Here is a 14571-nt window from a genome sequence, read left to right as displayed (position 1 = left end):
AATTACTGAATATTTATCTGCTGTCTTGTTATGTCAGTTATTATTGAAAGTGAGTCTCGCGTAGAACGAGTACTTACATGGAACATTATATTTGTTGACATAACTCGTTGTTCGTTTAGTTTTTCAATTATTTTCTATTATTTTTCTGGGCAAAAGTATTTTTTTTCATTCAAGGTGTTATATGTATATAAAAAAAAAAGTGAGTCGGATGTGTATATGTATGTATGTATCTTTTAATCGTCGTTTTAGAATCGAGATATTGGAAGGAATGAAACATATTTTATTTATTCTTGTTCAAAGCAGTGCAAATCTTTACACTCTTTTGTAATATGATACACTTCTCGTTCCATACTTAGAAAATTAATAAAACTTTTTAGTCTCACTATTTGTTATAATATTTAATACAGGAACATAATGTTCATTAAAAAAAAAAAGAATATTACATACTACGTACTTAACTTATGATGAACGTCCGTGGATTAAGAGTCGATTTAGTAACGATATTTTATAAATTAGAAATCAAACAGAGAAATTATGTAAATATACATATATACATCGTCTCTTTAATGTAAAGTACGTGCATGCAAGTTGCGCTAAATGTATATATACATATATATATATATGTATAAATATATACATACATATATATATACATAGTATAACACAGATGCTTTTTAATTTACATTATTTCTTAATGTAGATACTAAAAATAAATTGATAATTTCCTACGAATTATACTTGATATATTATTCTAATAAATACTAAAATATTTTCTTAACGGTACGCTTATATTCTTTCCGATAACATAAATTAAAAGCATTTATGCGTTTCTCCTTTTACTTGTTTTTACTTCGCTAAAAGTTGAACATCTTGTATCATACATTAATTACAAACGGATTCACTCGATAAGCCTGCTATAAAATCTCTTCTATCCGCGTACTAACAGTTCACAAGCTATTAGTATGCGGATAAAGAATTATTAAAATCTCGATCTACCAGTTGCACCGTTAAAACTAAGTATAAAAATAATTGTAATATACAAAATGGTAAGACACAAACATGACAAACTTCATGTCGCTTACAGCTTCAACGATCACGGGGTATGTTCAAACGATATACACATAATTCACGAGAATGTTGATCGCAATAGTGCAACTTATGTTTTCGTTTATATTTCGACTTGAGTCAGACTGAGGTAATAGAAACTTAATGTCGGTCGATGAATTTCAATGTTCGATGGTGTGTTTACAATTATATTACGTAGAAAAAAATGCGTCAAGTACTTCTTCGAGCGGGAGCGGTCGTCCCTGATGGTCTATCGGTGGATCTTCTGCTTGGATGTGTTCGAACCTCAATATCCTCCAGTTAATTAACGTAGTTTCGTATTCCATTTTTTTATCGTCCTCGTGCATTTGAGTGTACAGATGTATAAGTCCCCGATAGTCGTATTCCAATCCACTATAGCTTTCTCCGAACAATTTTAAATCTAACAATGCAAACACATTAGATGGAAGAACAACGATTAAATTGAAAATTGATCACTGCTTACTAATTGCAATACTGCGGTGATACAGCCGTTCAGCATCCTCGTATCGCTTCATGTCGAAATTGTACAAGGAAGCTAAGTGTCCTATACTCAATCCAACTTCGAAATCATCGGGTCCTAGTAATTCTTCTTTAATGCGTATAGCTTTGGTATGCATCGCTGCCGCCTCCTAAAATAGATAACTGATATGCAATTATTAAATGATATATTTACTTGACACGGTTCATTGTGCCACACGTACCTGAAATTTCCCCATGCTCTGATAAAGTCGCCCTAAATTCCCGTAGTGCTTCGCAATCTGTACGTTGCTCTCGCCAAATGCTTTCCTTGATAAGTTCAAAGCAGATCGGTGAAGATTCGCAGCCGCGATTAATAATGACGTCCTCATTAGTGCTGTGTCGTTTATTGCTATTTCTTCAAGTATCAATGCGTGGACCCTTCTTGTACTGGCTAACAATAAATGGTCTCCGGGTAACAGCGATTCCATAGTGTCCCTCGCCTTCAGAACACATTCTCTGCTTGTAGAATACGGACTAAGACACTGTGATCTACTCAATACTTAAGTGTATTGTCTTACATATGCGACGGGTTCACGTAAAATGCTAACCTTGCCACTTCGAAACTGCCAGAGGTATACTCATGCACGTACAGAGCATACGCAAAGTTCTCCAAAGCCAGTGCAACGTTTAAATTAAATTCTGAAAACACCGACTTCCTTAGAGACAACGCTTCCTGAAAGAAAATATTTCAATTGAAACGAGTAAGAAATGTGACTTTACAATGGAACTAATCGCATTGAGTAGTTGTAATGCTAACCTCATAAACATTTACACTGTGAAATAAACTATCGAAATTTAACAAGTAATATCCATAATCTATAAGAACGTTAGTGTACACAGGATGATTTTTCTCAAATTCTTGTCTAGCAAGGTACAGAGCTTGTCTGATCAATAGACCGGCTTTCTGCAATTTTCGTTTCAATACACACGACTTTGCTGCCTGTCTCAGAACGTCGATAGTAATGCGGGCAGGCAGTGTGGGCTTTAATTGTTTTAATGCTTTTATACTCCACCTAAATAATTACAGAAATATGACAAATAGAACTTACACATGATTAGTTTAATGAATATAGATGCAACAATTACCTGTAGGTCTCATCATATTCATTTCTCATATAGTGTAACATACTAAATTCGCTATATAAGGCAGCATAATTGCAGTCAAATTTTGCTTCCTTTAAACGTTTCACTATTACCAAAGCACAATTCTGTGTTTCTTCTGCGCATTTAAACGAGCAATACGCAGCTTGCACATGTAACAATCTTTAGAATCAAATAATTGTGATCAATCGGTATGAAGAATTCATTTATAGATTAAATTTAACTGAAGTTAGAATATGATATTTTGTTTACCTATGGTAACACTCTAATATTCTACACCAATGTTGAGGTGTAGAACTACTTAATAAACATAATCGAAGACATTTTAATAAAATATTTTCACTTTGAGGATACCAGCCAGCATCGCTTAAAAATCCGCCCAATATCAGACCTGCGTTTATCAATCTTTCTCGAGCTGCTAGATTTACATTAACACAGCTGCAAGGCGAATACTGGATAATTAATTCATCCTTGAATCTTGGTACACTCTGAGCACAGTCCTTAAAAGATCATTCAAATTAGATTATAAAATAACATTAAAATCTTACTTTTCTTTGCATCAATTTACCTCAAAACATTTGAACAAATCGACGCGTCGACTAGTAACTGCTAACATCTTAGAAAACACCTCGAACCTGCATAATTCTGTTAATATGAAGAAAGGATGCGTGCCTGCTTTGTATACCTGTGAAATCAAGGGCAATATCTATAAGTATTATCTTATTATTGCTAACAAAAGACTATATCTTCTTTCATTGGCTATAATAGAAACGAAACATCTATTTAAAACACATAACAACAAAGGAAACAAATAAATATACAACATATATATATGTATTTCTGTGTGATGAAAATAATTGTTTATACTCATACATATATATGTCGTGTGACTCATATATACGTGTACGTACATATATATATGGATATATAAAATATCTACAGTATTTTTGATTACATACATTCAGAGAACCACGCACGAAACACTTTGACATTTACCTGATAATAAACATCGAACATAACTTCTTTCGGCAAATAAATTAGATAATCCAAGTACGGAATAAAGTCTCCGCCAGTTGACGCAACTATTCTGGCGACGCATAATTCATAAAGACTTTTCGGTGAATGCACAAGTGGTTCTACATTCTCTGCCATCTTCCTTAGAGTCCTTTCTCAATAATTACGAACACCGAACACACAGTTACAACAATCACTGTCGCGTCTTCTCTTTTATGCGCATATGCTGCCACGATCCTCTCTGTCGTCCAACCATTGACAACCCCCACTTTTAGAATATAGAAACATGATAAAACCAACCATCCGGTGCACCGTGCATAAACATTTTCCCTTTATTTCCCTTTCTCTCCTCCTCGTGCCTTTTGTTCGTTTTAACGATTACAACAGGAAAAACGTTCGCTGAGAACGGAGGACGTTACACACCGACAACGAGGCACAACTGTCTAGGGTCTATGAACGTACGGCCCTGAAATATAAATTTTCGACGAAACAAGAAATAAACAATCTACAGCATATCCATGGAACAGTAAACATTGTCTTGTTATCACATAAACAATCTCTTTTCCTTGATATCAGTGGCGGTCAATGTTTCTTATCATTAATTTTAAATTTTTACTGGCGACTCGCACTCGCATTTTCGTAAGTTACTCGTCGTATCCGATCGATAACGTCGATTCCCTTTTTACCATACACGAAAAATCGCATTCCTAAAACCATCTAGTTTCCACTCGTCGACGTTAGAGGGATACCGAATATTATTCTCACATGCGAGTACAGGAACTGCGTAAATTCAATTTTCCCACAAAATATTTAGATTTATTTAAAAGATCAAATTGTTCTATTATTCCTGGTGCATCGGAGTAACGAGAACACCGTTAAAAATCGATTTCGTTTGATATCGGCGGACAGGCAGTTCCGGCGGCGACAGATTTTCGATTTTGAAAAAAACAGAGAGAACAACGGCATTGTTGCGATCGTAAAAGAAGCTGCCCGATGTCTGGGCCATGTCTTCGTCGGTCCTGAGTTCTTTCTCCTGTGAAACGACGAACGCGAGGAACGGCTGAGGCGATTGATCGTCGCTCGGATACGCTGGCTCGAAACAAAGCGGCTGGGAAACGGTAATCGAGCAAAGAGAAATCGGTGCGTCTCATACCGCATCGATTGCGAAACCGGCGTATAAACTTCTGGTTTCCGCTATGCTAGAAATCGGATGATATATCGTTCAACGGTCGTCAGCGTCGAGGGACAGGATGACCAAAAATTCTCTCGAAATGTTCATTCGGTTTTCGCAACTTCGAGCACTTATGACCCGACAATTTCTAAAACGATATTAACCTCACATCTCGCTTTCAAATTGTACGTCTTATCGACGTAGAAATGCGGGAGTCTGCCGGTAAAGTTGTCTGTTTGCATATTTCATTGAGATTAAATATTTCTACCGAGAGTAAATCATCAGGTATTGATTTCGAAACCGTTCTTGTTTAATATTAGCACTGAACACTTAAACTGTTTTTTTTAATGTTTTTATCAAAGTTGGAAGCGTGAGTTTATCAAGATCTTTAGACTTCTTAAGAAGTCTAAAAGAATATCGAAAAAATGGAACTGGAACAAGTTATTGAGTTCCTAAATATAATGCCGTAGCTCATAACTTTAAATAACAATATCTAAGATGAATTTCATATGCGTCATGTAAAATATAAGATTGTCACAAATAAGTGACTAGCGAACGTAATCAGTTTTTAGTCATTTTTCAAAGAGGCATTCGCTTTCTCACTGATCACAAAAGAAAAAATGAAAGAAATTCTAGTGTTAACCTCTTGCCCTATAATTTATTTCTCAACTGATACAACTACTCTCATTAATAATTTATTAAGAAAAAAAAAAAATAAGCATATTTTACATCAATCTTCTCTCCAGAGTATAATAATTGACAGAATAATGTCTAATTAAAATCCAATAGAAGTAACATTTATAATTGCTCTATTCCATTTGAAATCTCCACGAGCCTGACACGTTATTGTAAAAAACGAGAATCACGGGGATACCGAGAAATCGATATTACCAATTGGCCAAGGAAAAATGGGAATGTGCTTTTTATCAGAGACTGGTTGGATGGTGCACGAGGTGCATAGGATGGAGGAGGAGTCCCCTCAGAAGGAGGAAAACGATGCGACATTGGAAGCTGGCGTCACGCTACCGGACGAGCCTGATCTCTGCGCCGATCGGGCACGTGCTACAGGCCAAGAAGAATTTACGTGTTCCCTCTACGTATCGCGTGCCGTTGGCCCGCAAGTGCAAGGATCCCAAGGTGCTCGAATGAATTCCACGATTCTTTTCATCGCGCGAACGATTGTCATGCTTTTCTCTTTTCAGACGTAACACGAATTACGCAATTCAATCTCGTTCGTACCGCTGGGAGAAAACCTCTCCGACTGGCTGTAGGTTATGCACAGAGTGGTATAGTCCGAATAAGTCCTGACTGTACATTAACACGTTGACTGACGTGGGTCACCGGTGACCAAATTGAATCACTATGGTTCACTCAATTAAACGACGATTATTTGGAAACTTTAATTTAATTTCGTTATATTCTTTCATTTCATAGATAAATAGGAATAATTATTATCGTGTTATCTACTTATTCACGGTATTGAATATTTTTATTCGACGTCAGTTAACTTATGAGACAATTGTTTCCAAGTCATCTCGGAGATGCGGTCACCGGTGACCACCGTGGCAGTCACCGTGTTAACACTTTGCACGAGGAAGTTTCTCACTAGAAATATTCAACATTTTTTATATATATAAATTCACTAGAAATATTATATACTTTTTATAATGTATAATAGGCGATGTTCTTTGAAACTATGTCAGAGGGAAATCATAAGTACATTGAGAAACAAAGCTATTTCATTCTAATATTTCACTAAATAAAAATAAACTCAAAATATCAGATTTGATAGTTTTACTCCTTGAAATCAAGCGGCGACCGAGAGTCACATTAGGATAAAAAAGCTTTGTTTCTCAATTCACTTGTGATTTCTCTTCGAGTTCCTTTAACCCATTTGCATCATAAGCGCACATATGCGCGCCACTGTTGTGTAATTTGTATATCATAAAAAAAAGGAGAGATACATGTCATGAGTGCAACAATCGCCGTGTGGCTATGTAGGTTCTTCATTTTTTATACATTTCGACCCATTTCCATTTTGATGCAATTGAAACATTTGTGAAGGCCAATTTTCCACTTTTCCTTATGATGCAAATGGGTTAAAAAAACATCGTCTTTGTCTAGTTGGAAAATGTTAAATACATCTAGCGAAATTCTTCGGAGTGCAAAGGGTTAACACGTCGACTGCCACTGGAAGTTAGAAATAATAATTAACGACTCGATATCACTGTTTGTATTGCAATCGTTTCCAAGTGATTTAGAAGCTCGGGTCACCGGTGACCACCGTGCCAGTCGACGTGTTAATTTATAGCATCTCCTACAGCCAACGGTTGCATAGTTTCGCGGCGGACATTCGAATATTCCAGCGCGTTAGGTAGTCCACCCTGTATTGCAATTTAATGGAACTCGGTCGTTTCGCAATTGCTCGGTCAACAGAATTTAAAAAAAACGTGCAAACTGCTCGAACGAGTTTAACAGACTGTTGTAATCGGTGCTCGTTGCGTTAGCGCTTGGCAACATTTTCTGGAACATTCATTTAATACGTAACACGTGGCAAACTAATTGTGAACCTGGAGAACACTGTATGCTTGTTAATACTGGAACCACCGAACGTCATCGAAATGACCGCTTACAGTTGCCGATAGATTACAAAACCATCTGTACTTCTAGTGTTAATGTCACCAACGAAAATTGTTAGATTTTCTATTATTAATTATTAGATTTTTATTAAAAGATCCAAGGTATGTTACAGCATTTTATTTTCACTATAAATACCATAAAAATTGCAGTTGCTGATAGATTACAAAACCATCTGTAGTTCTAGTGTTAATATCACCAACTATATCAACGTTCTCAGCATTGCTGTATCAAATGAAACATTCTATGTATGATTGGAGCAGGCGGAGAATTGCTGCGTTCGAACCTGGAAGATGTGATCCGCACGTCGGCTCCTTTGGCGGCGTGGCACGTGTCCGAAACTCCTTGCGGCCTGATCGCTGCGTTCGCCCGCGAAGCTGACGCCGAGAAAATCCTGCAGCGGGGAGACTTGGCGCGTGTGTTCCAGGGACCAGTACAAGTATCCTCGCCGCACCGAAATCTAGGCAATAGGAGCAACGAAAGAAGTCGTTTCCCTTGATCAATTTATGCGTCGCCTTTTTGTTGCGCCTGTGGCCTTGATTGTCTTGTTAACACTAGAACTACCGAGCACTTCGACTGTCTAAACATTTCTTAATAAATTCATGCTTATAGTTTTCATATAGAAATGTTTGTATTAAATTTATTTTTACTTTTATATTAAAGTAGATGTAACAACACCTGAACTGAAATATAAATTAATTGAAATCTTAATAAATTCATGCTTATAGCTTTCATAATTATAAAAAATTACTGCAAAGGTAGGTTGAAATCTTTATGAAAGCTATAAGCATGAATTTATTAAGATTTCAATTAATTTATATTTCAGTTCAGCTATTGCTACATCAGCTTCTTTAATCGTTTCTTAAAGAAGTGTACCTTTGCAGTAATTATAAAAGAAATTAGGAATTGGCCATTTTGACCCATGGTAGTTCTATTATTAAACAGCTTTTACAAATTTCTTGATAAAAACCATAAGCGTGCGTTTATTGGGATTTCACTTGAGTTGCATTTCAGTTTTGCTATTACTGAATTAATTAATCATTTTTCATAGAAATATCTGCACCTTTTCAATAACTGTAACAGAGATCAGAAACGTCATTCTGACTCATCTGGTAGTTCCAGTGTTAACTGAACAACCGACTAACTTTCCAGCGTATCTTCATCTTCTAATCGATTTTCCCTCATGGGAACGATTTAGAAAGGAGCAAGGTCGAAGACAATCGCGTCGGATCGCGCAATATTCAAAGAATTCCTAATAGCCGAGATATTGCCTTTCTCTTTTCTTTTCCCTCTGTATAATGTCGTCCGCTCGAGCGGCTGATGAATTCATGTGGAGATCAGTGTATCAAGTTTTCCGTTTGTCCATTAGGTGGCTCGGTTCTCGGCGAAGGATTCCCGCTACAGGCAAGCGTTGCTGTTGCGTGATGTTCCTTGGGCGATCCCGCTTCAGGACATCAACTCTGCCCTGTCGAAGCAAGCCATCGCGGCGGGAAGCGTTGAGCGTTGGCGTCAATACGTCCGCGTTGAGGTTATACTCCTCAATCTCTTAACACGTTGCGTACCGACTAATTTTCATTAGCTGCGTCAGAGTTGGTTCCATTATTCTTAGATAAATGATTTTTATAAAAACCGACACGCTTTAAACTGACGTTCAGTAAACTCAATATTAAAGATAGCTAGAGTCATTCATTGCGGAACAGTCGCCTAAGGCAGCGGCGATAGGTATAGGTTACGTGAACCCGCTTAATTGTTTTATAATTATAGTACAGCCCGACACGTTTAGCTTAACGCTTTGACGCTGACGTGGCTGACAGTTGAACATCATATTAGACGGCGTATATTATTAACCTCTTGCGCTGCAAAGACGTACCATGCACGTGGAGTATTTATTCCAAAATTCCCAATGACGTCTTATACGCAGATGAACTTATTAAGTATTTCCTTTGTGCAGAGAGTTCTTTGATGCTACTAAGTACTTTATAAATGCATACTTAATGTAGTAAGTAATAAGATATCAACTAAATTGACTTAGCAACACGCGAATCGAATGATAAATTGAAATCTTGATACTGTACTCTTAGAGACTATGAACAAATTCAACCCTTCGCACTCGAGAGTACCACACTTAAAAAGTTAAATTAGGTGATTTAACAAAATTATAAACTTTGACATCTATCATTAACCATTACCACTGCATCGATACGTGAAACATTGAAAGGAACTTTCTGGGCGGAAAGTATAGCAAAATCGGCACTCAACGTGTTAATTTTAATCGATTGTAAAAATGTGGGTCGTACTCCATACGACCAAACCAAAGAAGGGAAAGTCTCAAAAAATGATCCTTCGCGGAACGTGTTAAAAACCGTTCCACCGCGAACGTCGTGAACAAGTGAACGCACCGGGACAAACCGAGAGCGTCGATAAATATGCAACACGCTATCCAGCGCGATGATCCTTTCCTTTGTCAGAAGGATCAACGATCGGTGGTCGGCATTGTCTACATCGTTTGAATATGCTCCTCAGGTGCTGGACGCTGGCCATTACGAGCTGCTCTTACGTCAAGGATTGGACTTCTTCGGCGCGGCGCGGTTCAACGCGATCCCCGAACGCTGGTGGCGCGGAGGAACCGGAAGCGGCGGCGGTGGCCCGCTGCAACCGGGACCCGGGATGGTGAACAACCTCCTGGAGGTGGCGAACTTCCAGACCGGAGGGGACGGGGTCCTCCAGTGCTACCGTTGCCAGGGCTTCTGGCACATGGCCGCCAACTGCAGGCACCTGCCGCGTTGCGTTCGCTGCGGAGAACCGCACAGCGTCGAGTTCTGCCCCAGACCTCGGAACAACCCCATTTGCTGCCATTGTTCCGGCCCTCATCACGCTGGTGAAGCATTGTTGCGAATCTAGTTTCTAGATTTACAGTAGAATATATATAGTAGAATATATATATATAATAGAATATATATAGTAGAATATATATATATAATAGAATATATATAGTAGAATATATATATATAATAGAATATATATAGTAGAATATATATATATAATAGAATATATATAGTAGAATATATGTAGTAAATATAATGGTATTATATTTAGAAACTCAATGACTTGTTTCAGTTGAATTTTTTCAATATTTTGTTTAGAGGATTTGTTGGCTTGAAGAAAATATTACAATTGAGAGGATTTGTTGGCTTGAAGAAAATATTACAATTAAGAGGATTTGCTGGCTTCAAGAAAATATTACAATTGAGAGGATCGTCACTGAAGCAAACACTGCTAGCAGAGGTTTAATACGCAGTTCGGATAATAGAGGTCCTATTAGGAGTTTCTATACCATAGACTCGGATAAGCGAGGTTCTCCGTAGCTATCTCGTTTGATCTAGAGCAAGTGCTCACGAACGATCATTTTCTAAATCGGGAGGACGAGTTAACTCGTCATTTCTATTTGCCATGTCTTTCCATGGTTTTCTATTCCCGTGTCCGTTCACCTGGAGGCTTCTGTTTTCTCTGGCACACTCGACGTCGTCCGGTTAACGTCTCCTATCAACGCACTGTTCTAAATTAGCTCGTAGAACAATATAATATCGAAATAGTCATTACTATTCCTGTTTTCATCGAAAGAATTTGTTTCGCGGCACCAGACCGAACAACAAAGAAATTTATTCCGTATGTAAGAAGAGTCATTTAATTGCTTCGGCGATAAAATTAAAAAAAAATTCCAACAGCTGGTCGACTTCGCTAACGAGCGGCTCAAACGTCGAACGCGTTCGTTGGCCTTCATGTTACGGTACTTGAGCTTAACTATTCATTGTACTCGAAGAATTATGTTCTATATTCAAATATGGAAGAACTATTTAGTCGAGTAATCAGCCAGCTAATGGGTCGCAACTAATTTTGTAACGAAGACGAAGAATAAGCCGTTTGTAATGTCCACGGTAAACACAGTCGCGCCAGGAAAATGAAAGTCGTCGTTGATGGTTCTCTGAAGATTTAACGAGCTTGCATATTAATAATGCGCGATGAGGCCAGATTTTTTATATCGATTTCTAAACTGTCTTTGTAAAAGCTAAAAGTGTAGATTTAACATTTGGCTTATATTTTAGTTTAGGCATTAATTGACACGTCCGTTAGCTGCGCTTATTTCAGTGATGGCCTCAATTATAATATTTTCTTCAATCTAATCAATCTAAACAGAATATTGAGAAAATGAAACTGGAACAAGTTATTGAGTTCCTGAATATAATGGCGTAGCTTGTAACTTTAAATAACAATATCTAAGATTATGTAGCTTGAAACTTTAAACAATAATAACTAAGATTATGCCGTAGGTTATAACTTTAAACGACAATATCTAAGATTATACCATAGCTTATAACTTTGAACAACAATATCTAAGATTATTCCGTAGCTTATAACTTGAAATTAATCTTAGATATTGTTATTTAATTAATGTCATGTAAAATATAAGATTGTCACAAATATGTGACTAGCGAACGTAATCAGCTTATTTGATCATTTTTCAAAGATTCATTTTTTCAGTAATCACAAAAGAATCAAGGAATGAATGATGTTAATCCATCTGCTATTTCTAGTGTTAACGTCCACGAATTTCTCGTTCCAGGCTACCGTCAGTGCCCGGTTCGGCAGCAACTTTCGAATGCTACGCCTATTAGCATCACGCTGAGCACGACTCGGATCGGAAACCAGTATCCGGTGAACGCCGCGACGAAGACGACGCCGTCGACGAACGAGCAGCAACCCTTAAAGTCGGGCCAGTCTTAACGGACGTCGGACACCGTTCGCTGCGCCACTCGCTGGGCCACTCGCTGCACGTTTATCGGCGTATGCAAACGACGGATTACGCAAATTCGCGGTTATCAATTGTTCATGGACGTTTGACGAGCAACTCCGGCAGATAAAATTTTGAAGCGTATCGTCGAATGGAAACACACTCGACAAAAACAACGAGCGAGAATTATTGCCTTTGTACGATGGCAAATTCTGGACAATAAATTAACCGTGTTGCGTTATTCTCGTTTTCTAGAATATAATTAATTAATACTATATAAGGTATATATTAATAAGAACAATTCAGACACGGTTGCATTATGTCTATATTAGTTTATTAACGAGCTTCCTGTAGAAATTCAAACGTAATCAATTTGGTGTCTTCTCGGTGCTTTAACCCTTTGCACTCGAAAGCTTTTCAGTAAAATATTTGAACATTTTCTGATGAGATAAAGACATTGTTTGAAACTAATGTAACATTCATAGATAAATTAGGCAAAGCTATTTTATTGAAATATTTCACGTAGCAATACAAGGTTTGATTTAAAATGGTAAACACTCAACCTCATAGTTTTGTTGTATCAAATCAAGTGGTGACTGAGAGTCACCTCTCGAGTGCAAAGGGTTACTTTGAGTGCTGAACATTGGCAGAAAGCTTGCTCGTCTGAAGATCAATGAATAATATTCTGAACATAGCTTAAGTCCATTTTTGAAAGGAATCAAGTTAACTCTTTGCACTCCAGAAGTTTTCCACCAGAAATATTCAATATTTTCTAATGAGATGCAGATGACATTTTCTCAGATTGAATTAAGAAATCTCGAAATTGTTCTCTTTCAATATTTCGTACATTGATGCATTGTACAAAGTTTAATATTAAATATCAAAGTTTACAGTTTTGCTGTGTCGAATCATTTGGTGACTTAGAGGCGCCTCTGGAGTGCAAAGGGTTAACCGTTAGAATAGTTATAATTCTACGTGATCTTGTTATTCTTTAATAGTTCAGGCACAAAATGGCACAAAAAAGGTTGGGAAACACTATGTTAAATAGTGTTTATATTAGAAATCTTCCCCATGAGTCTGACACGGTGTCGCAAGGCAAGGGGTTTAAAGTGTACGAAACTCGCCGCTAGGTTTCTCTTTCGGATCCGCGGGATCATCGAAGATGCTCGAGTAGATCGCCGCGCACTATCCGCATAATTCTTTACTTTTCGTCCTACTTTCTTTGTCCTAGTCTCCCTGAATGTAGGTCCCCCCGGTACACGTAGCTCGCGTACATCGTCTCTGCCAAATACCTTGTAACGTCAGGATAAACCATGGTGGGAGCCACGGGGGACAGGAGAGGGGCGACGAAGGAGGTGGGAGTCCAGCGAGCAGGTGTACCCTGCCAAGTTGTTGCGATGCTTGATAAGCTTAACCCATTTTGTCCTGCGAGCAATTTGTTGAAAACATTCCTCTTATGGAAAACGAATGGTGTACTGATGTTTTTGAGGAATATTGATAAATATTCATTTAATGTTAGTACATCACTGAATGGATTAGGATGAGCCATTTCTAAAATTGTCTACAATTGTTGAAAAGGTAGCAGGGAGATTTACTGAATAATTAATGAATTCACTTAGCAATAAAATTGAATGGTAAATCAATTGAAATCTTGATAGTGTACTCAGAGATTCTGTGGAGAAATTTAACACTAAAACTAGAGTACTTAAACTGACTTTAATTGGTAATTGGTTTATATATCAATTTAGATATTACTAGGAATTAGTATTACTAAGATATTACTAATTAGGAATTAGATATTACTAAGATAGTACTAAGAATTAAGAATTTCTCAAACAAGTATCTATGCCTTTCCAATAATTGTAAAAGAAACCATGAATGGCTCATTTAGACCTGTCTAGCAGTTGCCTTTTCCTAATTTTTCCATAGAAACGCTAAAAGTGCACTACTCAGATCTCAACTAATTACAATTCTCTTCACCTATTACAACAATTTCCTCGGTAATTGAATAATTTATCATTTCATTTAAAAAAGAAATCAGGAATGGTTCATTGGACCCATCTGTTAGTCCCAGTATTGAATCCAATCCAACTCTGCCTAGCAATAAATCCACCCACTCGCACGAGTGCAACAGCAATACCATAATGGTACCAGCATCAAAACAATCGTCACCGGTAAACAGTTTCCTCGCGGATATCGTGCCCGAGCGAGTAAACGCACAGGGACAAAATGGCTTAAAAAATGGCTGGAACAG

General features: G+C 37.5%; 2 protein-coding genes across 7 annotated transcripts; one reads left to right on the top strand and one right to left on the bottom strand.

Moving 5' to 3' along the window:
• Positions 1-106: 106 nt before the first annotated feature.
• Pat1 (Protein interacting with APP tail-1) lies at positions 107-4368 on the bottom strand. 3 transcript variants are annotated; one of them, XM_031979529.2, is made up of 9 exons: positions 3703-4368; positions 3275-3391; positions 2959-3206; positions 2692-2868; positions 2363-2618; positions 2154-2278; positions 1788-2094; positions 1550-1715; positions 107-1486 (listed from the first exon to the last, which is right to left on the bottom strand). In XM_031979529.2, the coding sequence occupies exons 1-9, from the start codon at positions 3856-3858 to the stop codon at positions 1257-1259; spliced, it is 1782 nt and encodes a 593-aa protein (XP_031835389.1). In that variant the 5' UTR covers positions 3859-4368; the 3' UTR covers positions 107-1256. The 3 variants fall into 3 exon arrangements, 2 of the variants coding, with proteins under 2 accessions (XP_031835389.1, XP_031835391.1); XM_031979531.2 differs by having other exon boundaries at positions 1788-2061; XR_004235211.2 differs by having other exon boundaries at positions 1337-1486; positions 1550-1728.
• Positions 4369-4509: 141 nt separating this feature from the next.
• Positions 4510-14569, top strand: LOC116428192 (uncharacterized). 4 transcript variants are annotated; one of them, XM_031979513.2, is made up of 6 exons: positions 4510-4838; positions 5822-6028; positions 7789-7967; positions 8898-9056; positions 10052-10406; positions 12150-14569. In XM_031979513.2, exons 2-6 carry the CDS (start codon positions 5833-5835, stop codon positions 12308-12310), a joined length of 1050 nt encoding a protein of 349 aa, XP_031835373.1. In that variant the 5' UTR covers positions 4510-4838; positions 5822-5832; the 3' UTR covers positions 12311-14569. The 4 variants fall into 4 exon arrangements, with proteins under 4 accessions (XP_031835373.1, XP_031835376.1, XP_076223462.1 ...); XM_031979516.2 differs by having other exon boundaries at positions 4510-4860; XM_076367347.1 differs by lacking the exon at positions 4510-4838 and adding an exon at positions 4896-5176 and having other exon boundaries at positions 7792-7967.
• Positions 14570-14571: the final 2 nt, after the last annotated feature.

This window comes from Nomia melanderi, chromosome 4 (assembly GCF_051020985.1).
Source record: "Nomia melanderi isolate GNS246 chromosome 4, iyNomMela1, whole genome shotgun sequence".
NCBI classification, from domain to species: Eukaryota; Metazoa; Arthropoda; class Insecta; order Hymenoptera; family Halictidae; genus Nomia; species Nomia melanderi.
Note: the sequence above shows the minus strand (reverse complement) of the source record. Positions and strands in the feature narration are given on the sequence as shown.